General features: G+C 40.7%; 1 protein-coding gene across 4 annotated transcripts in view; it reads right to left on the bottom strand.

Moving 5' to 3' along the window:
* Window positions 1-611: 611 nt before the first annotated feature.
* Window positions 612-27684, bottom strand: part of cblb (Cbl proto-oncogene B, E3 ubiquitin protein ligase) — a 204297-nt gene continuing 177224 nt past the window's right edge. For 3 of the 4 annotated variants that reach the window (XM_084374290.1, XM_084374292.1, XM_084374289.1), the window contains 7 exons: window positions 19969-20103; window positions 19573-19596; window positions 19415-19479; window positions 14486-14599; window positions 7843-8031; window positions 7560-7676; window positions 612-3218 (listed from right to left, as the gene is read on the bottom strand). In XM_084374290.1, the coding sequence (XP_084230416.1) occupies window positions 2965-3218; window positions 7560-7676; window positions 7843-8031; window positions 14486-14599; window positions 19415-19479; window positions 19573-19596; window positions 19969-20103 (898 nt within the window). In that variant the 3' untranslated portion in view covers window positions 612-2964. The remainder of the gene's footprint in view (window positions 3219-7559; window positions 7677-7842; window positions 8032-14485; window positions 14600-19414; window positions 19480-19572; window positions 19597-19968; window positions 20104-27684) is intronic. The other variant, XM_084374291.1, reaches the window with a different exon arrangement.

Consider the following 27684-nt stretch of genomic DNA (forward strand, 5'->3'; position numbering starts at 1 on the left):
TGGGAGTTATAAGCCAAAACGCACTTTCCTTGATTATAGCGCCACCTCATGGTGGAAATTCACAATGACAACAGATAATAAAATTTTTCAGCAGGTGTGATGTATATTCCAAGTTTGGTGAGTTTTGGGGTATGTTAAGGCAGTGAAAAATGCGATCATTTGGGAGGAAAAATAATAATCACTACAAAAACAACAGGGTCCTCGCAGGTTCCCTGCTTGGGCCCTAATAATACATGTTCCTTCCAGATTTTAAATGTTAAGAGCACTTTCCCTGATAGGTGTTTTGTCTCCATCACATAGCATTACTTTTTTCCAATGGTTGACCATGCAGCACAGAGAGCCATACCTTGTTTACATGCACAAAGCAACTGTTTATTTACCAGGTTACTATGGCAACCTGTGTTTGCTTTTAAGTCTATAAATGTAAAATCAGGGTTAAAATAACTGCACAAGATCATATTCTGATTGTGGGATCAATCATGAGACCTTTTAAGATGCCTGGTTTGTCGCTTCATAAACATCACTCCAGTAAAGACAGTGCTTTCTTTCACGTTTGGTTTCACACTCTCACTTTATAAATTCATGTAAATGTAAAAAAATGGAACAAAAAAGTCAGTCAGTGATCTGTATTATTACGCCTGTATCATCAGGATGTTCCAACTGAACCTTTTCATTTCTATGACTGTTCAAGCTGAAAAGAAACAGAAAATATTAAAGAAACTTAAGTTGCACTATGTAGCTTAAAAGGAATAGCTCACCCTAGAACGAAATTCAGTCATTATCGACTCACCCTCATGCTAATGAGAAATCCGGTGTAGTTTTTTATTCCTCAAAGTGCGGCTTCCATAGTGCAAGCGGCTGTGAGGGAGACTCGCGTGAACGCGGAGCGTGCCTCCAGGCAAATAGAGTATAGTGACTGCTTAGGCTAGAAAAATGTACTAAATGACGTCGTTTCGAGTAAACTCTGGATGTCGCCACTTCAGGACACTTGGATTGCAGCGGATGAGCAGTTTGGAGGAATATTGCAAAGTTTTTGTGTAGTTTTATGGACCTTTTCGTCTCGGACACCATTAGTGCCCGTTACATGGATTTTTGCTGCAGGAGGGTACCCCCGCGGGTCTCCAGCTGCACTTTGAGAACTACACTGGATTTCTCAGCATGAGGGTGAGTCGATAATGACTGAATTTCGTTCTAGAGTGAACTACCTTAACGGACAACACAATTTCATACTGTGTTACTTTGTTTATATTTGGCGGACCCTGCCACCTTTCTAGCTTCAAACAGTGTTGAGGGACATTATTTTCCTCTGAGAACCGCTTGTTTATTCAGTTATGGAAAAAATTAATATTTCTAAGTCTGTATTATTACCTCATTAATTTAATAAATTTGAGTTATTAGTTTGAATTTCTTCTCCAAAAACAACATAGTGCTTTAACAGTATAACAATATATTCCAAAAATATTGTCTCCTAATTGATAGTCCTGTACTCCAGATGTAGACTTTGTTGCTTTTTCATAAGTAGAAATGATGGTCCAACATAAATTATGATAATCCAGGACATCACAACAACATAGTTGGTCAGTTGCCATTGATGGTGTTGGAACAACACCGAGTATGATGTTCTTAGAACAACACCAACATGGCAATATCATATACATCATGTTACTAAAGCAATGGTAATCATGGCCAGAATAATAAAATTACTGGATTTAGCTTTTAATTATGATATGAGAGTAAAAAGGTTGGTTTTACCATCTTTGTCAACAGTACCCTGTTTACCCTTGTCTTACTGCAAACTACACCCCTACAGGAATGTGCACTTTCACCATGAATGTTGCAGTGTGACCCTGCAGAGCACGTTATCTCTGAGCTCTGACAGATGACGCCTGGCTCACGGACCAACATCGTGTTTAAATGCTTGGCTGGCTTTAAACATGAAACATAAAAAAATGCACAAAATTAAAATATTTTCCACCACTTAATTAATTAAGAGAAAAATTGGGCCTGAAAGGCACAAAAAGGTATAGCTCACTCATGCAGAACAAATACATCCACAGGCTTGCTGTGCACAGATGAAGACACTAATTAAAAAGGGTCCCCACTGATTAAATCCTCTGGTCTTGGGGTAGAGACAAAGGGCGAAATGAACCCTCCAATGCTCTTCTTGCTTCACCTTTTTTTGTCTGAACAAGATATCAAGCCTAACCAGAGTGCTCCACTGGAGCTGTCTTTTTCTCCAGGTCTGGGGGAAAAAAGTGAATCAATAAGGCATCGTCTGGCTCCATCTAACCGCTCCCAACTCCCCAGACCTTGTTAAGACCTGCAGGTCACCCAGACTCTGGGCAAACAGTGGAGTATTCTCTAATGGGAAGTACACGAGGGACAGGAGAAGAGAAGGTGGGTGAAGCAGGAGACATGAAGAGAGAAAGTGAGAAAAAGAGTTAGAAGAGAAACTGTGGAGTCTGGCTCCCCCCACTGGCTATAAATATAAATCACCCCTAACATTTGGCTAAGCATACACATAAGCATACATATGGCTTCTGAAAGTCCCTTCAGAGTAAAGTCTGGAGGGTGGCAGGATGTGAGAGGTACAGTAGCAGCAGTAGCAGGATCAGGGCTTTAAAAACAGGCATACTGTCCAAGCCCAGAGACAAACAGGAGCATTTGAAACCAGGGGCCAGCACCGGCAAAGCTCACTGTTGACAACAAACCCGCTTCTTTGTGTTCACATGTTCAAATCATTCACAGACTGTCTTTTCTTTTAATTTTTTTTATTTTCTGTGTTCTGATTTGGTTTCAGCCCCCCTGTTTGTCATCTCTGTTCTGCAAAAAAAGACAAGTCTCATTTTAAATATTCCTGTTGTTCCTACAATCTGAGGCCAAGCAGACTGAAGAAGCCCTTTTTAGTCAGTTTATTTAGAGGCACAGCTTCATTGTTGTTCTCCCTTTTCACTGTCTCTGGGACTAGAGGTTCAGTCTTGGGGCCACTAAGGCAAACTCTCGCAGAATGTTTCGGGCCACATCCACTTTGTACTGGGCGATCATCAGCGCCCGCTTCACGTCTTCAAAAGAGTAACCCTCCCCCATCAACTTTGCAATCTTGGCGTCCACGTTCTCTGGCTCCAGGCTGTTGGGTTCGCCTGGCTGACTGTCTGGAGGGATCTTCCTGGGCAGTGGTTTGGGTGGCCTGGCAGGTGCCTGCAAACAGTCCATGGACACTTGGAGAGAGAGAGGGAGAGAAGAGAGAGATCATATAAGTGGAAAATTGTACTTAAGAGTGTTATTAGTAGTCAAGTAGAGGTTTGTAGACTAAACACTGCTTGTCACAAAACCAAAGCTTTGACATTTTTTCAGACATTTATCATTACATAATCACTGCCTTTCATAGCTAGAGCAAATACTGAGGTATTCATTGCATATACAGTATGTCTCTGATGTCCTGCTCCTCAGTGGAATGCCTGGTTTGCCTGCTTAGGGAAAGTATGTATATTTTTGGAAATATTACTACTATATATACTAATGATCCCGAAACAAAATTAAGCTGATGTGGAATTCAAAGTTTCATTTCAAGTTATTCATGTTTAAGAGACACTTCTATGCCCACTGGAGCATTCATGAATCTCTCAAAAGAGTAGCATTTTCTGTTAGAGTACCTTCTCTACCAATTGTTTTTTTTTCTTTGATTGAAAAAAGGGACCCTTGCACAATTTCAATTTCAAGGGCTCATACTTGATCCAGAATTTAATTCCTAGAGAACAAGGTTTTGATCTTTACTGGTTATATGTCCTGTCAAAATGTCAAATGACACTGGTTTGAAACACATAGAATATGCAGTCATGTGAATATCAGAACTATATTTACCTCTGCCAAAGGGGTTATGGTTTTAGTTTGTTTGTATGTCAGCAGGATTATGGAAAAACTACAGGCCCAATTTTCATGAAACTTGATGTGTGTGGCAACTCAATACAAGTTAAAAGGTTCAACTTTTCAAGCAGATCCAAATTACAGAGAAGATGAATATTTTTTTTACCCACTTTCGTTAATAGGGCTGAACAATATGAAAAATACAAGGAACACTTTTTATAAATCCCATGTCTGCAATTCATTATAATGCTATTATGAACATACTTATTGCATTATAATTACCCTATAGCACCACATAATCATATTTATAAGCACTCATGAATATTCATGATGATTAACTTATTATGATGCCATTGTAAACAATGCCTATAGTACCTATAGTTATAAGAAATCCTAAAAATTCTGAATGTTTTATGACAATAATCACAACACATTATAAAGCATTTTATAATAACGTATAAAGGTCGAGTATCAATACTTCATAATCACTGGTCACTCACTATTATTGCAAGGATCATAGAGAATTATAATTATTTTAAGTTACTATAAGTACCGACCAAGTATTTTAATTAAAGTAATGAAATCCCTGAGTTATAGGCAGATGAAATACATTACAAGCTAGTTTTAAGTAGGGTTGTCACGATACCTGAATTTCAGTAGTCGATAACAATACCTGTGAATTTCCACGATTCTCGATACTAATTCGATACCACAATTTAAAAAAAAACAACAGAACCCATGTACTTTTAAATTCACTAATTTATTGAAAACTGCTTCAAACTGTCAAGTATTTAACACCACTGTGCTTCAACATCTTTTTGCACAGAATTTAAATTGCAGTACCAGCTGCCAACTGCCAAAAGGTACTTTTAGTTTAAATAACATAAGGTAAGAGACTGTCAGACAGTATCTCATCATGTCACCTTACGTATAATGACACAGACCGTACCGTTACATTACGTTAAACATCTACATGAGTGAGCGACTGAGCGAGAGTAGAAGCCTGCGCCCCAGCTGACTCTCATGCCCAAATGACGGAACGTAGGCATATTCGGGTTAACGTATGACGTGACACAACAGTGATAGTAAACGGAAACTCACTCGAAACTCACTGAATTCTCTAAACAAGTCGGGGTGCCTGTCTTTGAGGTGTTTGGCCATGTTTGACGTGCTTCCTCCTTTCGTTTGAAAACTTCTGAGGCACTTTGCATATTTATTTGCATGTCGGCTTATTTGAGTCTAGAATTGCTCCGTATTCATCCGCCTCGAATGCAAAATATTTCCACACGCGACTCTTAGTACCTGTCTTGTCGACGAGCCGACGTGTTGCTTTCACTCTCACTTGCTGAAGCCATTTTTTCTAAGACGGCAGGTTTCCTTCTTCAGCGCCGCTGACTGCTCTGTGCTGCCGACACGCATATACTGCCCCCGTCAGTTCTGCCAAGAATCGACACGGCTCGCCGAGTGAAAAGTTGTATATTCGGTTCTGGCGTTACCAGAAAAAAGCAAGTATCGTATTATTTTTTTCGTGTCGGCATTGAATTGGTACTGAAGTATCGGTTCTTGTGACAACCCTAGTTTTAAGTCAATGCAAGAAAAAAACAAAACTCAAAAAAATGTTCTAAATGTAAGGTACAGATGGATTGGATTACTATGATTTTACATAACTTTGTTGTAAAATCAGAGTAATCCATTTCACTAATATTTATAATGCATTATAGATGTAAGTCTAATAAGTTATGATTATTGTTGTATTGTTGTAAATTATCATGAACATTCATGAGTGCTGTTAACTTTGTTTATACAGCGCTATAGGTAAATTATAAGGCATGTTAAGTACATTCATATGCCTTATAATGAATTATAGACATGGGATACATACAAAGTGTTACCAAAAAATCATCTTGAATTACTTTGACAGATATTGCAATTGGGATATGAGCCCTGATTTTAGTAGGAAAGGCATTTTTTGCATTTTATTTTAGCTGAAAATAAGGATAAAAAAAATTATACTGATGTGAGTTTTTCTGGGGTCTGTACCAAACAAGCACGCTCTCTTATGTCTGGGGAATATGATTTGTAGGCCGGGGCATCTTTGTAGCACTACAAGGCTCCATTTATAATGGTACAGTTTGACACATTTGACCTTTATCAATAAATTGCAGTTTCTTTGGTTTGGATATTCATTATCATTTGGTCCTGGGGAATAAATGTATTTCATCTTAAAATCATGTTGATGGTAGTGAAGTTCAATAGTAACAAAACATTGCCAATTTTAGAAATACGATGACTCCATATCACAGTCCGCATTTACAGGTACCAGTAATCCTCTGGTGAGGCAGACACATGCAGCTGCTGAAACTTAATACAGAAAGCAGTCATTATGAAGCACTTTCTCAAACTTAGGTGTGGCTATGGAAATATAAACACATACACACATCATGCAACTAATTATACTCTAACTCACATCCATATGTGAATTATCATCAATAAACTACACCAGGGATATTAAGCAAATATGTTTCAACTTCACGCTTCACAAGAACAAACTATAATCCCCGTACTGCACATCCTCCCTTTTGAAGAACTACACAGCTGTCTTCTCCCTGGACTGGAGGGTGTACTTGACCGTTTGAATGGCATTGAATGTTGAAATGTTCATGTTTCCACTTCTATGGTCAAAGACCTCATTCATCAAGCTAAAAGAAGACTCGACTCTGGGTCCATGAAAGATGCTGTATACATACTGTATCCAACGTCACCATTTTAGTCGACGAAAAGTCTTGGCATTTTAGTCTAGTTTTAGTCAAAGAAAATCCAAAGTATTTTAGTATACTCCAAGAGAAAAAAACTGACGCGCATCCAGTGAAGGCTTTTTGGATTGTAATTTAAAAGTCTGTGACGAAAAAAGAGACACATTGTATTAAGTTTTTATTTGATTAAGTAGATTTCGTCTCGTCTTTTTTCGTCAACAAAAAATGCGTGTTAATTTCGTCACAGTCAGTGTTTAAGGGCATTGATTTCGTCTCGTCTTCGTCTCGTTTTCGTCATGAAAAAAACCATCGTTGACGAATATTTTTCGTCTCGTCTCGTCTGACGAAATTAACACGCGTGGTGAATCGATAAGACTGAAAGAGTGCCGGGCAGGTACTCCTCCAGTCTTATCGATTCACCACGCGAAAAGCTCCTTCTTCTTCTTCTTCTTCTTCTTCGTGTTTAACGGCGGTTGTCGTCCAGCCAAAGATACTACTGATTACTACTATCCAGCCGTTTTGCCACACACACGCCTCTAGCGTTATGGCGGTGAATTGCAAGTCCTCTGCTCCACGCTCCCAGGTATAGAAATCCATATCCGCTCCGAAACACCCCCCCAAAAAAAAAACATTTTCTCATCGGTTCTACACGATTCATGTGGATGACCTATTTTGGATTCAAAACGGCAAATTTCGCCGAAAGGTGAGAGATTTGCATGCCTGTATTTTAGTCAGAGCATTTGATAGGTACTCAAAGTGTTTTCTGGTTTTCACAAATGGACGTGAAATTTGTGAAATACTTCTGATTTTAAAGTTGCCCTACATTCCAATGTTTTTATGAAAACTATTTACTCTTCAAGACCTGTGTATCTTTTTTATGTAGAGGCCATACGTGGGCATTTCTTCATGTAGTCATTTGCTGAGATGGAGATGTAGCTCTACCTTGACTGGTGGGTAAATGGTCACACTCCAAGCAGCCTCTGAAGCCTTTAACATTTTCTGTGTGTCGTCTGACTGCAGGCAGAGGAGCAGCACTGTTCAGCATGTCAAACACTGTGTCTAGACCGCAATGAAACAAAGATATTCAGTCAACACAGTAATGCTGTAATTGATGTGCAGTGTGATACTTCTGAGCATAAAAAACACATAATCCATTAAAATACATGCACTACAACTATATGTTTCACTTTTTATGCAACAAAATGTTGCGAGTTTGCCAGCTAACCAGGGGTTAACAGCAAGTGCTCTTGTCCAGAGGAGGGCCTGTATGGTCGTGCGATGACTGAGGAGGAGGACATGGCGGAGGTGCAGGACAAGGACAGTGAAGAGGAAGAGAAGTCAGTTAAGCTGTGTCGCGTTGGCGGAGGCGGAGGAGGTTGGGATGGAGGGCGGCTGTTGAAGGTGTCTTCTAATCCTGAAACACAACAGAAGCCACAGACAAGACTGACCCCTCTGTTCTGCTCTGAGTCACAGCTTATACTTATTCAATGAGGAGGTGGCTGACGCTACTATAAAGTAGCATCAGCCAGCGCAATGGAGACAGAGCACACTCTGCCTTCTCCAGTCAGCTCATCTGGATCATCCTCACTACCTGCGGATATGGATTGTATGATTTATGAAAGCCTGTAAATAAAGTCAGTGACAGCTCTCACAGAATCGTTACACTCCATATCCTCATTGTGAGTCCTAATCATGATGCAGTCCGAGTTCACCCTAACTACACTTCAATGAATAAATAGTGTTCACGTATCAAACTTAGGGATACCATCGATTGTTACGCATAATTTGGGCAAGTGAAGAAAAAATATTTAAACCTTTCTTGTGCTCATGAGAAAGTATCTTGTTACCAGAAAGTATCTTGTGGGCATTAGAAACGTTAAAGGTTTTTTTTGTTTTCAGGGCTCCGTAGGTTCGGCCAGTTGGTTGGACAAAATAAACATTGTGTAGGTGTCACTTCAGGCTCTGGATAATTGTGAAGATATTTCTCTATATTTTCATATATTTTACGAACAAAAGATCAACGGATTAATGGAGAAAATAATGAGCAGATTAAAAATAGAGCAGAATGAAAATAATCATTGGTTGTAGTCCTATACGAAATAGTTCAAAATGAGCTTCACCTCAACCACATACAACAGTTATAATACAGGGTTTTTTCTGCATTATAAATTTTGAGGCGGCCGCCTCGCTGAAATTGTCCGCCGCCGCGCTGGAATCTTGATTGAAAATCAATGTAGTTCTATGGAAGCTCCGATGCGCTGTTTTCAAATCGGTTCAACTCGACCGCAGCAGAAGGGTGCGTTTGATTTCAGCTCCGGGCGGCAAAATGACGTTGACGCGCTGCTTGTGTTCCCGCGGGGCTCATTGGGGCTCCGCTCCGGTCAAACCTTGTGCTGAGCGCAAACGCACCTCACTGGCGCAGAGCGACGCGGTGGTTTCATTTGCTGCTTGGCGACAGGAGGACTCCGCGGCACGTTTGAAACAGGTGAGGTGAATTATTTCGCATAAAAAACACAAAGTTTCATACAAAAAACCCATGTTTCACCCATATTTTATGCTTCACAGACCTCATAATGTCGTAGAAAATCAGCGACTTTTTTAATAAGAAAAGAGCAAGAGAGGATGAGGAGGACAGGTAGAAACAGTGCAGACGGACAACAGCTCAGGATATAATCAATAAATCAATAAAATCTTATCAAAGTCGGCTGGTAGTATTTTATCCAGAAATATTCTATATTGACCTAAGGATTTTTATTTCATCTAAATGTGTGATGTCTATTTTCCTACGATTTGTGCAGTGAAGTCCGTTAGCATTTTTAGCATATTTAAAAGTAGCGCAATGTAGAGCTGTCAGAAATTAAAAGCAGCCTCCTCTCTCGTCATATTTGCAGCAACACTGTTGCTTCAGGCTGCGATCAAGCTTTTTTGTATCGCTCATACTCTCTCTCCATCAAAACAACCTGCTGCTCTTGGCTGAAATCAGTAGAATAATATGACGCGAAACGCCTTAATTGATGTGAACGCGCACAGAGCATGAAGCTGAGAGCCGGACTCAACAAACCAAGTTGATAACCAGCTTCGTAGTACCGTGTTAACTCGGACCGGGTCTTAGTTGAGCTGCAGCATGAACACAAAGCATGGATCTGTTGAGTCTCCTTCGTAGTACAGGAGCTCAGGAGTCGGGTTTTTTCCCCCTCGGCCTCTATTTTGAAAGGACAGCTAGAGAGCGATGGGTACGCGGAGAAAAAGTGAGTGTGTGTGTGTATGTGTGTGTGTGGGGGGGGGGGGTTGACACGCAGTCTCCCCCCACCCCACCCCACCCCGCGGCCGCCTCAGCCCAAATTTAGGCCAGAATAATAATAATAACTTTATTTGTATAGCACTTTTCAAAACACACAGTTACAAAGTGCTTCACATAAACAGTAAGTCAAAACCCAGTGTAGATACATACATACATACAACTACCTACAAACACACATACCAACATACATTCAACACAAACACATGCATGAACTCAAACATTTTGCAAAAGGCGAGAATTAAAGTCAAGTGAGGCAAAGCTGGGAGAATTTATGAAAATGCTAACCTATAGAAATTAGTTTTCAGCTGTTGCTTAAAACAGACCACAGATTTGGCAGATATGATAGAAGATTGTTCCAAAGTTTTGGTGCAGCCACCGCAAAAGCAAGGTCACTTTTGGATTTGAAATGTGAACACAGAACAGGTAAAAGGCCCTGATCAGATGACCGGAGAAGACGACCACTAGAACAGGGGCTCAGTATTTCTGTAATGTATGCAGGTGCCGGGCTATGCATAGCCTTGTATGTGATGAATAAAAGTGATTGAATTCATTCTGTGCTTTACTGGAAGCCAATGAAGGGAGGCAAGAACTGGGGTGATATGTGACTGACAACCAATATTTACTGTAACAACATAGATGCTGCATTTTGGACCAATTGAAGAAGTGCTAATGAGGACTGAGTGATCCTCAGTCCTCAAACTCTGCTTTTACATTAATGCATGACTAAATATAACCCAATGATGTCATAAATAATACTGTAACAGTGACAGGGGACATTTTTCTGCATTGAGTACTCTAACCAAAAACCAACCAAAAGTCATACTTGAATAAAAGTAAAGATATCGTGCTGAAATATAAATTTGCTAAAAGGGAAAATCACACATATGAAAAGTCTTCCCATCTGATATTATACTATAAGGGCCGGATCTACTAAGATCCCACATTGCTTGTACTAATTTGCGTGCGCAATCTAGAAATTTGCGTGTGGGGTTGAACCGCGGTTTGCGGGCGATTTACTAAGAGTGATTGCGGTAATGACAACAGGTGCAAACGTGTTGGAGAAACGCCTATTTAAATGAGGGTTTAGCGTGTTTCATGGTTTTCAGCATGGCGAGTTTGAGAGAGCGAAAGCGCAAAGTGAAATTGGACCCTTTGGAATTAGAAGTGTTGGTAGAGGAAGCGAATAAACATTTCAATGAGCTGCAGCAAAGGAATCTGACGGTTGCGCAAAGGAACGCCATGTGGGAGAAAATCGGTGAAAAAGTTAATGCTGTTGGAAAAAACAGGCGAACAGTGGATGAAGTGAAAAGGAGATACCAAGACATCAGAAGAAGAACAAAAGAAAAATTGGTGTATAATAATATAAATATAATAATAATAGTAAACTTGCAAGGAGTTTTGTTATTGCAGGTATTGCGTGACTCCTTCTCGTAGCTGGCTCCAAATCCGCTCTGAGTTCCTCCAACAGCTCCAAAGTGGCAAGGCTGGATAGGCGATATGTTCTAATGATAGTTTCCTCATTCATCCCAAAAATGTTCACACGAGGGTGAAAAATGCGTTCTCAGCGTCTCCTTCCATTGTTTCGGCATCTCCTTCTTGCAACAATAACGGCAGCCATGTGTGCACAATTACGCATACAAACCATTTGCACCTTCCTTTGAGACGTGGTAAATATAGACGCAGTTTCTATCGGCAAAATTGCTTTCAGGTTTGATAAATCACTTTGCGTGTGCTAAATTAATATATTTACATTTTCTCCACCTACAACACGCACAATTGCGTGAAACGCCCCATGTTGCATATTCATCGCTGCAAACATAATAACTGAATGCAGACGCGCTATTTTGCACCTTTGACAGACGCAACCCTTTTTGCGCACTGTTAGTAAATCAGTTTGTACATTTTTTTGCGTGTGCAAGGAGTTTGCACACGTTTTAATACACGCAAACCTTTAGTAGATCCGGCCCCAAGTATCAAAAGTACAAGTAAGAGTAAATTCTACATATATTTATCAGTGTTTACATATTGTACACTAGGGATTGACCAATTATCAGTCTGAATGATTATTATTCAGTGGTTATCAATTGCAGATAAACTCATTTGAAAATGTGCTCCAGTGGCTTTGATGCAGAATGCAATCTGCAAGGTAATTAGTAACTAAATTTATTAAATAAATGTAGTGGTGTATGTAACCCCTTTTTCCTTAGTGTTTACAATCTACACTGAGGTCACACCCAATAAGAATAAAACAGGTCCTAGGTTCTCAGCTAAAGATGGTGAATTCACTGTGTTTCTTCTCTACCGAATTAAGCAAGGGACTTTATCACTTGATTGAGAATAGGGGAAATAGCATATAACTAGCGCGGTACCTCCACTGAAAACTTACTATGCTATGTTCTAGCAAAAATTATGTAAGCCCTCAGAACTCAAATACAGTTTACTCTAAAAGAATGTTAAACAATGATGTGTAAAGGTAGAACACAAACATTTATTTTGTTTTAAACCTTTTAGATTTTTAGAATACCTTTAAAAGAGAAATGTTTCAGAAATGGATAAGTAAATAGAAAACAACAAACAAAACACTTGTATGCTTTGAATCAAGACAGTTATTTCCTGAAGCATAAAAATGCTCTTCCTCTTACCCTTTTAAATCAATAGAACAGTTTAAGTTTTCTTCAACAAACCAATAATGAATTGCGTAATTTTACATCAAAAGATATCATTTCCACTCAATAGAGTACACTTTTAACCCTTACTGTTCCTTCACATCAATGAAATGATATGTTTTAATTTGAGCTCAAACTCAACATTTTAAATGAAAATAAACCTATTAGATTTTTAGCTTATTTGTAAACTAAATCAAATTGTGGTTCTCCTTTAATAAACCATTCACTTATGAAATAATTAGATGTGTTCTTAATATTTTAACTATTCACACCTCTTGAATGTTCAACATATGATATCAATAACATGAAATAGAAATATCAAACCAGAGTGCTTTTGTGTACTCAAACACAGTAATAGTACCCAGACCTCAATGTATTTTCACAGTTCACATAGAAATAAAGATAGATGATAATGATACCATGAAAAACCTAACCCAAGCGCTTGGATAATTTCCCTAACCGTTGGGGCCCATTCGTAGCGTTGGTGCACATGAAAGTTTATCCAGTCATAGGAAGTTAAACCTTGAAACCGGGACAGTTCACACAGTCTGCTTTAACAGTCCCGCTCCAATGTCAAGTACTCACGCAACCTCCTGATGTAGATGCAATATGGCGTTAGCCCGCCAGGCAGTAGAGCGATGTCCTGACAAACCCTGTGACGACTCCCGTAGCCCAGGCTACCGTCCGACACGTCCTGGTTATCCGCCGTCCACGGTCCGCTCCGTCCTCTCGACCCACACGGATGTTGAGTGGAAACTTCCTTGTGTCCGTGTTGTGAAGCAGACTGGTCCTCAGCGACCGAGCTAACTCGGCTAACAGAGCTAATGTGGGAGCTAGTGGCGGAGACCGCGGTGTTGCGGCTCGAGAAAAAAAAACGTCACCGTCGTCCAAACGAAACACAGTCGACTGAGATACGTGAAAAAGAATACTCTGAACGATTAAGTCTCTCTGGGCAGTTCAATATCTGGGCCAACAAGTCTCCAAACATTGACTTTTCTCTCTCTGCCAAGGAAAAACACAGGTAGCTCTCCTCTGCCCCGGGGAATTCTGGGATACTTCCTCCCGCGAAAAGAATAGTTTTCATTAAACAGGAAAAAAACTTAACCTTTATCAATTTTAAAGACCATAGAATATGTTTTAAACAATATAATGCATGAATTACAAAGTTAATATAACAATATTAATTTAAACAAGACTATCACACAAACAGGAAAAACAGAGGATTCTGGGAAATGGAGTCCTACTCTACTCTATTCTAGAAGCAGTATAAAGGGAGAGACTGCATGTTTTTGCCATCACTAAGATTACAGAAACCCAGTAAAATAAAAATTAATGTTTTTACACATTTTTAGAGAACCCTACATGTAAAAAGAAGAATTTTTACCTATAAAGTGTAGTTCAGTGTAAGTATAAAGTAGCAGAAAATGGAAATACTGAAGTTATGCACAAATACCTCAAAACTATATTAAGTTACCTACAGTACTTGAGTAAATGTACAAAGTACATTTTCCAGATTATAATCACATACATAGATTTGATATACAGAGAGTAAAGTTAATGTGATTTGAGGGTTTATGAATAGATCTTCATAATCAGCTGATAATCTGCCTTTAATGTATCACATTGAACTTGAAAGCAACTGAAAGTAATAAGTGAATAAAGAAAAGAAACAAACATCCTTGAACAAATCACTTGAGATTCAATGGATTAAATCAAGAACAAGTTTAACACAAGGTCTTGAGATGAGTGACACAGTCCACCTGACTTTACGGGTGTGGGCACAGAAAAGACAAGCTAAGACACGTGTTATACGACAGCAGAGAAGCTGAGACAGACAAGTAGCTGTGGCTGGGTCAGGGGGGTGAGAATGTGTTAGTTTTGTCTGATTTTGAGTGGGCTACCTTGAGGGGGCAGCAGAATGTCATAATTGGAGGGTGTCTTGTTGGTGCTGAAGGGGCGTAGTGAGGTATGTGCCACCCCTGAGACCAACCCTCTGACTGGCTCCGAGTGTCCACCTGAGGAACACAAGCAAAGTTCAACATCATGCAGCCTGAGATTTAAACAGCCAGTCCAGTGGGCACAGTATTTTTTTTATTTTTTCCCCCTTTTTCTTGTTTTTAATGAACAAGAAATAATTCGGCCAATAGCATTACATGCCACTTGGTTGTTTAACACTTTCACCTGATTGAAGAATTTTTATAAGGTTTAATATTTTCAAAGGCTCATTTTGCATCTGACCAAGCTTTGGTGATTTCATGGCTTTGGGACTTCTGTGTTGATTTTGTTTGTTGAAACATCAGAATTAATGTAACTCCAGGACCATCCTATAAACTTGGAGAAGTCCACATTTAGAGAAAGCCATTGTCGCTGACTGGTTTTAGTACAGGACTCTCACTCAGGAGATTGGTTCATGTATCATCATCATGTATGGGACATATTATCATACTGTTCACATATCCTTTTTCACTGTTTATTTTTTCCATTTCTTTTCAGTTTTCTGTCATTGATTGCTTAGGCTATGGAACAACATTTTTTGGTGTTGTTTGCAGAAAAAAATTACTTGATGAAGTTCAGGGAACAAAAAAAAAGTTGTGAGGTTTAGGAACTAAAATACTTGGTAAGGTTTAGGGAACAAAAATACTTGGTGAGGTTTTAGGAACAAAAATACTGAGGTTTAGGGAATTAAAATACTTGGCAAGATTTAGGGAATAAAAATGTTTGTTGAGGTTTACCAAAACACTGTTTCAGTCAAGATATACATTTTCTCAACGTTAAACATGTTTCAAAGAATAAATCTCTCATGTGCATATTTTTCCAGTCTTTTCCTTTAGTCACAAAGACATAAAAGTCTTTAAAATTAGAAAAATTAAAATTAGGTGATTGGTCAGCTGCAATGAAGTTCCTGGAACAACACTGGCAATATCATATCCTAATGACCTCAAATGAGGCAGAATAAGAAATCAGGATCAGAATCAGAATCAGAAATACTTTATTATCCCCGAGGCGAAATTGTTTGAAAGATCCCTGTACTGGTAGAAAGATACTTTTCTTCAACAAGAAATTGTTGCGCGTCGCGGCATGCTGCTGTCGCGGCGTGCTGCTGTCGCTACATGCTGCTGTCGGGGCTTGTTCATGCAACAAATTCCATTGAGGAATGAAAAATCAAGGCAGTCAAGATGTTGTTTCTTCATTTAGCAATAAAAGCTCTCCCTATTGGTCGATTTGCACCAAATTTTTCACAAACCGTCATCGGGCCATGGAACACAATTCAAAAAACTTTAGTGTTAATGGGACTGTATTTCATGAAGATATGGAAGACTGTCTGTTTGACCAGAATGTGCAGGAAATAGTTGTTTCATATTTTGGCCGTTCTTTGGACTATCACAATTATTTTAATAACTTTTTGTCAGGAGGGTCCACAGATGCTGTGTTCACAGTTAGGTGCAAATGGGTGAAATTGCCTGGGAGGAGTTCAAAAAAGTAGGTTTGCAACGTTTGGCGAATTTGCGAATGTAATTCTGGCGTGAAAGTGGGCGTGGCCTACATCACACAATTCGGCTGTATGCAGGAAACACATAGATATAAGGTTTTACAATGTGCGCCATAATATGTGGGAGTTATTAGCCAAAAATGTTTTTTTACGTTTGTTTTTTTTTATTTGGTGTGTGAGTTACAGGGGCCAGTCTATACCACCCCTATCAATTTCATATCTGTAAGTGTTATGGTGTGGGCACAGTGCCAAATATAAAATTAGACTGCCACCAGAGCGCCACCTGGTGGCGGATTGGTAAAACCTTTAACAGATATCTTCAGGAGTGCATTGACAATAATTCTACCAAGTTTCGTTTTAATCTGAGCAACCGATGTGAAGATATAAAATACTTCAATTTAAAGAGTGGCACCTAGTGGTCATCCGCAAAGATTTTGCACAGGGCCTTAGGGGCTCATGGGGAAGTAGTATCCTGAGTTTCATGTCATTCGGACAAACCAATGTGGAGATATGCAACACTTCCTGTTTTGAACGAATTCTGCAGGAAGTTGTTATTTAATAACTTGAGTATTCTTTGGAATATGAAAATTGTTTTAATAAATTTTTGTCAGGAGGGTCCACAGATGCTGTCTGCAAAGTTTGGTGCAAATTGGTGAAATAGGCTGGGAGGAGTCGGAAAAAGTAGGTTTGCGAAATTTTGCGAATTTGCGGAAAAAAAACCAGGGCGCAAATTTGCGTGGCCTATATCAGGAGATTCAACAGAATTCAGGGAACGCGTGGATATATAGTTTTTGAACAATAGGGACATCGCAGGTTATCTGCTGGGGCTCTAATGAAATTGCCACCAGAGCGCCACCTAGTGGCGGATCGGTACAAGCTTCGACAGATGTCCTGAGGAGGGCATTGGCAATGAGTGTACCAAGTTTTGTGTTAATCCGACAAACCGGTGTGGAGATATAAAATACTTCAATTTAAAGAGCACCACCTAGTGGTCATCGGGCAAGATTTTGCACAGAGCCTTAGGGGCTCATGGGGAAGTAGTATCCTGACTTTCATGTCATTCGGACGAACCAATGTGGAGATATGCAACACTTCCTGTTTTGAAGGAAATGTGCAGTAAGTTCTTATTTAATAAGTTGAGTATTCTTTGGAATATCAAAATTCTTTTAATAACTTTTGTCAGGAGGGTCCACAGATGCTGTGTGCAAAGTTTGGTGCAAATCGGTGAAATTGCCTGGGAGGAGTTTGAAAAAGTAGGTTTGCGACATTTGGCGAGCTAGCGAAAAAAAACGGTAGGCGGATATGGGCGTGGCCTATATCAGGAGATTCAGCACAATTCACTGAAGGCGTGGATATAAGGTTTTTGAATGTGCAAGTATGTGGGGAGTTCTAAGCCAAAACGCACTTTCCTTGATTATAGCGCCACCTAGTGATGGAAAATCACAACGACAACAGATTATAAAATTGTGTGTGACATATATTCCAAGTTTGGCGAGTTTTGGGGTATGTTCAGGCAGTGAAAAATGCGATCATTTGGGACAAACAATGCTCACTACAAAAACAATAGGGTCCTTCCGCAGGTTCCCTGCTCGGGCCCTAATAATAATCACTACAAAAACAATAGGGTCCTTGCAGGTTCCCTGCTCGGGCCCTAATAATAATAATAATAATAATAATAATAATTAAAACTGCAAGCAGTGATGAACGGGCCCTCGCCCCCCCACGTACATCGGGATGTGGCGCCGTGGGAGGCCTGTATGCCCAGATGTGTGCTTGTCCGTTGGCGATGCAAATGTTCTACCTACTGTAAATGGGATACGTGTCACAGAAAACACAACAGTGACATCTTCAGTGACCTCCTGTGTCCAGTGGGTGGCACTATAGATGTGACGCAGTATTGATGCAGAGACTTATTCAGGGTGAGCCCCTCTACATGTGTGACCAATTTGATGCAGATCAGCAATTGTATGTTGAAGTTATAAGGACTTCCTGCTTGATGGCGAAGGATTGAAATTGACCGCACCGACACGCCCACCAAGCACAACGCAGGCTGTTGAAGGTAAAAGAATGCTACTGAGTGAATGTGAAGTCTGTGGTGTTAAATCTGTAGGACAAGTTAGTTAAAGTACAAGGCATAGACATATTGGGTCAGTACAGAATGGGAAAAGCCATAAGGGGGTCATCGAAAATGACCACACTGCCACACCCACCAGGAATAACGTAGGCAAAAGCTTTTCACAACTTTTCATCATCAAGGCATGTGGATGACTGGGAAGTCTGTGGTGTTAAATCTGTAGGCAAGGTTAAACAATGTGTATGAGGCTTAGAAATGGGTTCCTTCCTACAGAATGGGAAAAGCCATAAGGGGGGTCGCAAAGTTGAACACACTGCCATGCCCACCAGGTATAACGTAGGCGAAAGCTTTTCAAAAGGTGTCATCATCAAGCTCTGAAGATGATATTTAGTGAGTGTGAAGTCTGTGGCGTTAAATCTGTAGGCTGAGTTAGTTAAAGTACGAGGCACAGACATTGGGTCCGTACAGAATGGGGAAAGCCATAAGGGTGGCGTTAGGGGGCGCTACTGAGCTTTCGTGCTGCGCATGAGGGCAGTTGTGGTATTGAAATAACGTACTCATGGGTAAGAAGCTACATGCGAAATTTGGTGAGTCTGCGAATATCCTAAAGTCCAGAAAACAGCATCGGAAAATTGGAAATCGCCGCACACCATTCATGATGGCTCACTTCCTGTTGCGGCAAAAATTCCAACAAAAATAATTCCGGGCTAAGTCCTTGAGACCCATAAGTCCTGTAAATTTCATGATGATCCGAGAAAGTTTTTGGTCACATGACCCGACGTTAGGTGGAGCTATGGAGTCCCCTGGCCACACCCGTCCCCAATCATGTTGAATTATCAAACTTTTCACCACATGTGACGTATGTTCCAAGTTTGGTGAGTTTTGGGGTATGTTCAGGCCACCAAAAATGTGATCTTGGGGAAGGACAAAAAAAAATAATAAGAAGAAATAATCCTTACAGATACAATAGGTCCTCGCACGAGATTGGTGCTCGGGCCCTAATAATCACTACAAAAACAATAGGGTCCTTACAGGTTCCCTGCTTGGGCCCTAATAATAATTACCTGTAGCCTCTTTGGTATTTTAAGACTCAGCACTATAACATCTTAAGACTCAATGAAGGATAAAACAAGATGTCCAGATGTGTTCAGTTTATATTGATAATTTCACACGGTTCATTGCAGCACTCACTACAATATATTGAGATGTCAATAATCTCATGGTAATAGGAATGAAAATAATGTCTCTGCTGGATTGAGGACTTACTGGGCTCGGGGGGGCGGGGCATCTTCTCCTCGATGGATGGCTCTGGAGAGCCATTTTCCAAGTGTCTTATTAGAGAAGAAAACTTAATTAAACTTTAAAGGAACAAGGGATGCAAATTGTAAGCAATTTCTTTAATCGATAGTCATTGCCTTACCAACCGATTAATCATTGAGATGATTGATCTATGTTCAATGTAAAATCAGAATAGGCTACATTAGGAGTTAAAAAAACAGATAAATAAACACAAGGTAACATGAATGAAAACAAAATAATGACTTCTTTGTTAATAGCGAAGCTCCTGTCTGTCCATATTGAAACTGCTAAATGGCTAAAATGTAATATCAGTTTGTATGGACCGTCTTTTTGAATTTTATAAATTAAAAATGACTTTTTCTCATTCCAGTTTGTATCTTATTTTGATATATTTGATACATAAGTATTTGTAATTGTAAAAGGCGATTAACAGATTAATGGTTAGTCTTTAACATCCCTAAAAGGAACCATCACTGGTGTATCAACATAGTTACTTTAAAATACTGAGAGAACACTAGTACCTGTTGGGTAGAGAGATGCAGACGGGAGCCTGACTCAGGCAGAGGTTTGACAAAGGGATCTGATAGTCGTCCTCCACCCTTCCCATCACACACCACTGTTGTTCTACCACAGGACTGCTGAAAGGGTTTGAGGGTCTGTAAAAGTGAAAATACTTTGTCAATATGCAATGAATTAGAAGCTGCTGGAAGACAGGTGTCAGTGTCCACAGTCAGGTGTGTTTTACATCAACATGGGCTGAGAGGCTGCCGTGCAAGAAAGAAGCTCTTGATCCAGACGAGGCACCTTAAAGCTCAGCTGAAGTTTCCTGCTGATCACATGGACAAAGAAAAAACCTTCTTTAGGAAAACTCTGTGGTCAGATGAAACAAAAACTGAGTTGTTTGGCCACAATGAGCAGCAATATGTTTGGAAGAGAGAAGGTGAGGCCTTTAACCCCAAGAACACCAAACCTACTGTCAGGCATGGTGCTGGTAGTATTATGCTGTGGCGCATTTTTGCTGCCATTGGATCTGGGGCTCTAAAGAAAGTACATTTAAAAATGAAGGAGGATTATCTCCAAATTCTTTGGGGGGGCCTATGTGGGGTCGAGGTGAAGTCTGAACAAGTGAGTCTTGAGTCTTTTGCGGAAGATGGCGAGTGACTCTGCAGTCCTGACATTGGTCGGGGGTTCGTTCCACCACTGAGGCACCGGAACAGAGAAGAGTCGTAACTTCGCTGAGCGGCCTTTGTTTGCTCTCAGCGATGGCAGTACCAGCCGGCCAGCTGTTGTAGTGGAGCGAAGTGCTCGCGCTGGGGCGTGTGGTCTGACCAGTGTTTGGAAGTAGATAGGTGCAGTTCCGTTGGCGGCCTTGAAGGCCAGTACCATCGTCTTGAATCGGATGCGGGCTAACAGGAAGCCAGTGGCGGTCACAGAGGAGGGGAATCACATGGGAGAGTTTGGGTAGATTGAAACGAGGCGCACTGCAGCATTATGGATACACTGCAACAGTTTAGTTGCAGAGGCTGGGAGTCCAGCAAAGAGCGAGTTGCAGTAGTCCAAGCAGGAGATGACCAGCGCTTGGACCAGGAGTTGCGTTGTGTCCTTGGTGAGGAAAGACCGGATCCTGCGTATATTATAGAGGGCAAATCTGCAGGGTCGGGCCACAGCAGTGATGTTGGGGGTGCAGGATAGTCTGTCATCGAGGATTATGCCGAGGTTCCTCACAGTCGATGAAGTTGAGCTTGAGGTGGTGAGCAGTTGTCCAAGCGGAGATGTCTGCCAGACATTCCGAGATGCGCGTTGCATCGTGGGTGTAGGAGGATGGGGAAAATGAGAGAAACAGTTGGGTGTCATCTGCATAACAGTGGCAAGATAATCCATTACACAAGGCCTGAAAGGTGCGATTTGTCAGGTATGATGTGAACCAGGCTATAGCAGAGTCAGCGATGCCAAGTTCAGCCAGAGTGGAGAGGAGGATTTGGTGGTTGACTGTATCAAACGCGTCAGATAGGTGGAGGATGAGGACGGATGAGTGGGATGAGGCTCTGGTGGCACGGTAAAGGAATGGCTAGATCAGGCTAGAATTGAGATTTTGGAACGGCCTTCCTAAAGTCCTGACTTGAATCCCATTGAGAACATGTGGACTGTGCTGAAGAAACAAGTCTGTGCCAGGAAGAAGTTTGTGTTCCACTCATTTCATCACAGAAAAATGACTGCCAAAGACTGCCATGATACATGTTCTTTGCAAGTGTATGTAAACTTTTGACCACAATTGTACATTGAGTTCACTGCATATTGCATTGTAAAAATGGAGGAAATAAGCAACACATGTCAAAAACATCATACAAAAACCTGCTGAATATGTAATTTGGTTGCTACTTATTAGATGATAGCTTTTCCTTGATAGAAAGGAAAATTAAATCTGTGTGTGTGTGTGTGTGTGTGTGAGAGAGAGAAAAGCAGCTGAGCGACACCTTCACCTCTCTCTGTACTGCTCAGTGCAGTCAGCAGCTTTATGTATGAAATAACCGGAATTAATATTAACACTTCTTTCTAAAAGGATAAAGGTCTCAAAACTACACACTGATAGTGGTTTCAGTCTCTTTATAGTGCCACAGAAGCAGACTACAGACCACAGCCATCGTCCCACAGTTATTAAGACTTTTCATTTTGTGTACTAATAAAAACATGCAAAAACACTTTTTCCCTCCTGCTGCATGGTTATTCACCTATTGTATGTGTTCCAGTATAATGTTATTGTACTGAGAAAGTACAAAGTACTGTTGTTTCTGTTGTGTCGTTTGTAGGTAATGATTAAACTAGGCAACAATGAAGGAACCGTCTACTACGAATGATTCAGGGAATTCTTTGGCCAATCAGTAACAAGGAACACCTCTGCAGCTTAATGGTCAACCACCACTGTTACATACTAAACATGAGCATGTGATCAAGTAATATTGTGGTCAGTGATTTGCACTAGAGGGGCGTAGAGGTTAAAAATACAGTGGATTTCAAATGTTCAGACATCTATTTGGATCTTGGCTCAACAGCATTCAGTGGCTTTATTCAGCTTCTTCAACAAATATAGTAAATTTAAACACAAAAATCTCAAAACTGTACCTAAACTCAAGAAAAGATGTATATACAACAAATTAAACTACCAGGTGAATCTTTAAGCCAATCAACTCCTGTATGTATGACGTGACTTCCATTTCACTCCATGCTCTGATGAAGGCCACTAGGCAGAAACGTTAGGATGTTGGTTGACAGGTTGACCAGAATTGAGATTAGTCAACTCTTGTCTTGAAAATTTGTGTGTGTTACCTTTAAATCTTTGGGAATTCAGCAGTTGAACTTTGGTTTGTTGGTGCATATAGCACCCTATTTTAAAAAAAACTTTAAAACTAAATTCTGCAGTTGCATTACAATCCTGCTCACTCAGAAATAACAATTTATAATCTCCAACATTATGAATTACAGTATGATCAATCAGTGTGACACAATCACATCAGGAGTGTTAAGATAATTATTCTTTGATCCTGCATTTCTAAAGCTTCATAATGACATTTACAATTTAAACTGAGATTAGGCATACATTATATGCAACAAACACTTTTAAGTAAAACTGCTCTAACAAACTGACAGCTGTCTGTGAGCACAGAGTCACAGTGATATAAATAAAGGTCATGCAGGTTTTATTCTAAACTGAGGGGGACTTAATTCTGAGTAACAAACTAATATCCAACAGCCAGGATTTTAATTCTAACACACAGCACACTTCCACTAATTAATGCATCTCGATACGCGCTTTGCTATGGACTGAATCAATGAGGAAATAAAACAGCATCACCTCCCCTCCTCTTTCTCTCCGTCTCTTCCCTATGTGCAGTAGATGGAGGGAAACTCAGGGTTTGTTGAAGAAAACCTGCCAGCGAGCAGGTAAGCTTTACAGACGCAGTTACCACTGTAACTGACCAAGGGGTTAAGTTACCTCTCTTTCTGGAGCTGAAAGCACATTGAAGCTACGGTAATAGTGGCAGCTTTTTCATTTTTTCATTTTACTAATTAAGATTACTTTTATTTTTTAGCACCACACTCAAAGTACACATTTGGATAAATAACTGGACACATGGGTTTTTGGACTCATGTAACATATTGAGTTTATTAGAAATTTTTGACAGCGGTTAACTTTCTGGAGTGCACACATTTAGTTAACTTTCTAGTTGATTTTGCTATATATTCATTAAAGTGAGTTGTCTGATTTTTATGAAGTTAATTCAGTTTTCTTTAAATGACCAGTTCCTGGGTGGTTGTTGCTGAAGGTGTCTGGCTGGCCCTCAAAACGAGTTCCAACTGCTTCAGGCCTGCTTAAATGGTACTGATTGTCAATTTAGAGTGTTTTATTGTTTACTTAGATAACTATTTTGATAGTGCTCTTTCATTGGTTTCTCTTGGTCAATATTTGATAGTGCTAATAATATGTTTTGTGGTCATTCTAGTTATTGTTTAGATGTTTATGTCCTACCTTATCCCCCAGTGTTTTCTAAATGGCCTGATCAGCTGCTATATGTTCCCCCATGTCTCAGTTTTTTCAGGTCAGTTTGTGCTGTTATGTTCAGTTTATTTAGTGCTTTAGTTAGGTTAAGTTGACTTTTGTATGGGCCCTGTTTTAATCTTAAGTACTTTTTTTAATACATTTTTGCTATTTGTAAATAAAAATAAAATTATTTTTCAATAACCACCTATCTCTCTTGCCTACCAGCTCGGTCTCTGACGACGGTGCATGCAAATGCGGCGGCCAGTAGTTCCTTTAATCCTCACTACATGTTTGATGATTTTTCAAAAAAATGTTCTTTTACTCTATGTCCCCTTCTACTCAAGCACACTTCGCCTACAATAGAGAAAAGGGAGTATGGGGTTTGGATTGAGTGCAGCAGACTGCAAGAGGATCTCCACCAGTGGGACAAAACATCACTGAAAGCGCTGTGACTGCCCCAGGAAGAGAGGAAAGAGAGGTGGCATCAGAGCTAAGCTGACCCGACTTGAACCAAGAGATGCAAGCCTTCTTCTGGCTAATGTCTGGTTGCAGGAGAATTAAGTGGAGGTGAGGTGTGACTCAGGCTTACTCAGTAAAGGGAAATAAGAGGCATCATCAGCAACATGAATAAACAACTTGTGATTTTAATCAAACAGACCACAGAAGTGTTTTACCTAAATTCCACCAGGATGATCAAATCCCCACCAGAGGAAGACATATCCTGGACCATGTGTATACAAATATTCCTGGCAGCTACAAAGCCCTCCCACGTCTTCACTTTGGCCTATCAGATTAGACTTCTCTACTTCTTCTTCATACTTCTCCTACTTACGCATAGTTGATAAAGAGGGTCAAACAATCAGTTAAAACTGTTTAAGTGTGGACAGATGCAGGTACAGCAACCCTACAGGACTGTTTTGAGTGCACAGACTAGCAAATGTTCAGAGATGCTGCCACTCTAAGCTGCCAGGATAACAACATCGGCCTTGAAAAAAAAACATCTTCAGTGATATTATTTATCAGCAAATGTGTTGATGATGTGGAGATCATAAAGACAGTAAGATCCCCAACCAGAAGGCCTGGATTAATGGAGAGGTGAGGGCTCTATTCAGAGCCAAAAAAGTGCCTTCAGGACTTCCGGTGAGGCGCGAAGCAAAATGGCTGCACGGCACTGAGCACCGACGTACAACCCTCCTTTTCATGCTTTTTGGGCTCTAAGGCAGTCTTAATATAGATCTGAGGTGGTTGACGACGTAACGGGAAACATGGCCTCAAAGAATAATCCAACCCCCGCCAAGAAGCAAGATACCAGGGGAAGAAACCAAGCTAGCGATCCACCAGACGATGTGGCTAAGCTAATCAAGCTAACGTTAGCTGCCGAGATGGAAGCTTTGCAAGAGAAGGTAGCACACAAGCTAGAAGAGTCTCTGGAAAAAGCTCTGGTACCGATACAGAAGCAAATGGTAGAGAATGGCGACATTTTTTTTTAAATTTTAGTCGTTAAAAGAGCAAGCTGACATCCATGCTAAAAAATTCAACACAGTCTTCAACAAAATAGACAGCATCCAGACTAACTTGCATAAGAATGAAAAAGACACCAAAGCATGCCTCACGGAGATGACGCAGCTACGAAAGAAGCTAAATGATCTGGAAGACAGATCCCGGAGGAATAATGTGTGCCTGGTAAACCTACCGACCGGTGCAGAGGGGGATGACCCGAGAGGCTACCTATTGAAGATGCTACCAAAGTGGATTCCCACGCTCGGGAGCACCCAGGGCGGCCGGATTGAAATCGACCGAGCACATCGAATCTTCTCCAACAACTCCAACAACACATCCAGACCGCGGCCCATGATCTTCAGGCTCCTGAGATACACTGACCGGCAGGCGGTCCTGGAGGGCGCGAGGAAGGCTAATCCTGCGCTCCCCAACGGCACCCGGCTGCAGTTCTTCGCTGATTACAGCCCCGGTACAACACAGGAGAGGCAGGAGTATAAAAGCACCGCGCTAAGCTGCGACAGAGAGGGATCGACTCCTTTCTTCTGTACCCGGCGATACTGAGAGTGAACTTCAAGGGGAGACGGATGTCGTTTAACTCAGCAGCGGAGGCGACGGAGGCTTTGAAGGCGGAGGTGACGGGCGACATGGATGAAGACCACGGGCCGAATTAAAGCGCATCGCGGGATGAGACGGAGCTGATTTGAGAGCCGCGAGCAGCCGCAGGTTCACCCCTGTAGGCATGGGCAAGTTGACAGTTTGTGTATCTCCCTGTTGGGGGAAAATACTTTGCTATGCCCAGGTTATAAATGCTAAATGGGGGGCTAAACTGTGTCTGAGTTATATGGGCTGGAGCCTAGGTTATTAGCTCAGCAATCTTTCTAGAATACACTTCTGGCCTCTTTAAGAACGGCTGAGAGTTCTGTTTCCATCTTAAAGTTTGTTTATTAATTATACTGGTTACAGATGTTCATGTTTTTGAGAATGGGGTTAATGTCACTGTGATTTGACTGCCTATGAGTATTGCCTTATCTTTTGAGATACTCAGGTTTGGGGGAGGGGGACGGTTAGTGGTCGGTGCTTGACATTGCTAAGTGACTCTCACAGATGTTACAAGACAAGGGGGTAAGTGGGAGGGGGGTTCAGGGTTCCACCACCAATATACAGCAGAAGTGCAGTGTAACAGACAAGCAAGAGAACTTCAATGTTATATCATTTAATGTGAGAGGAATGAACTCTCCTTACAAAAGGTCAAAGATTTTAGATTTCTTACGTAGAAAAAAGATAGATATCGCGCTGTTACAGGAAACACACCTAAAGCCTAGTGATATTTCCAGAGTTCAAAACCGCTTTTACAAACCCATTGTGGCCTCGGCTGATGGTACTCGCTCAAAGGGTACAATGATATGAATGAGACGTGGTATTAATGTTGTAATTGTAGAAAGAACTGGTTCGGACAAGATGGGCCGTCTAGCACACTGTTGCACCTCCATTCAAGGTAAAAAGATAGCATTCATTAGTATTTATGCACCAGCTGTATTTGAAGCAGATTTTTTCCCCACGGTTACCGCCGAATTATTGAAATTAAGTGGCTATCAACTATATGTGGGTTCAGACATGAATGCTATGCTAAACAGTAATATTGATAAATCATATTCACATGTCTCCAGCACTCAGGACTCTGCCTCCAAAGCACTTGATCTCTTCATCAAGGACTTGGATGTAGTGGATGTGTGGAGAGTGTATAACCCAACCACGAAAGACTACACCTTCTTTTCGTCAAGACATAAAACATTCTCCCGAATATATTTTTATATAGATTATATTTTTGTTTCCTCTGGCCTGCTGCCCTCTGTAAAATCAGTGGAATTTTTACCCAGACATTTATCTGATCACAACCCAGTTATATCTACTTTTAGTTATGGCAAAATTAAAAATAAAGCAACTAGGTGGAAATTTAACCCCACACTTCTAAAGAATGACAAATTCTTAACACAACTAAGAGTTAAACTGACAGAGTTCATAGAGTTGAATAGAAATAGTGTTTCAGATGTAACGGTGGTTTGGGCCGCTATTAAAGGCTTCATACGAAATAATGCCATAGGGTTTGGTTCATACCTACACAAAACACGGCTGCAAAAGATTACAAATCTGGAGGAGCAGTGTAAAGCCATTGAGAATGACCTTAAAAGAAATTACTCAG

The sequence above is a fragment of the Pagrus pagrus genome (assembly GCF_965226575.1).
Source record: "Pagrus pagrus genome assembly, chromosome: 14".
In the NCBI taxonomy this organism is placed as follows: Eukaryota; Metazoa; Chordata; class Actinopteri; order Spariformes; family Sparidae; genus Pagrus; species Pagrus pagrus.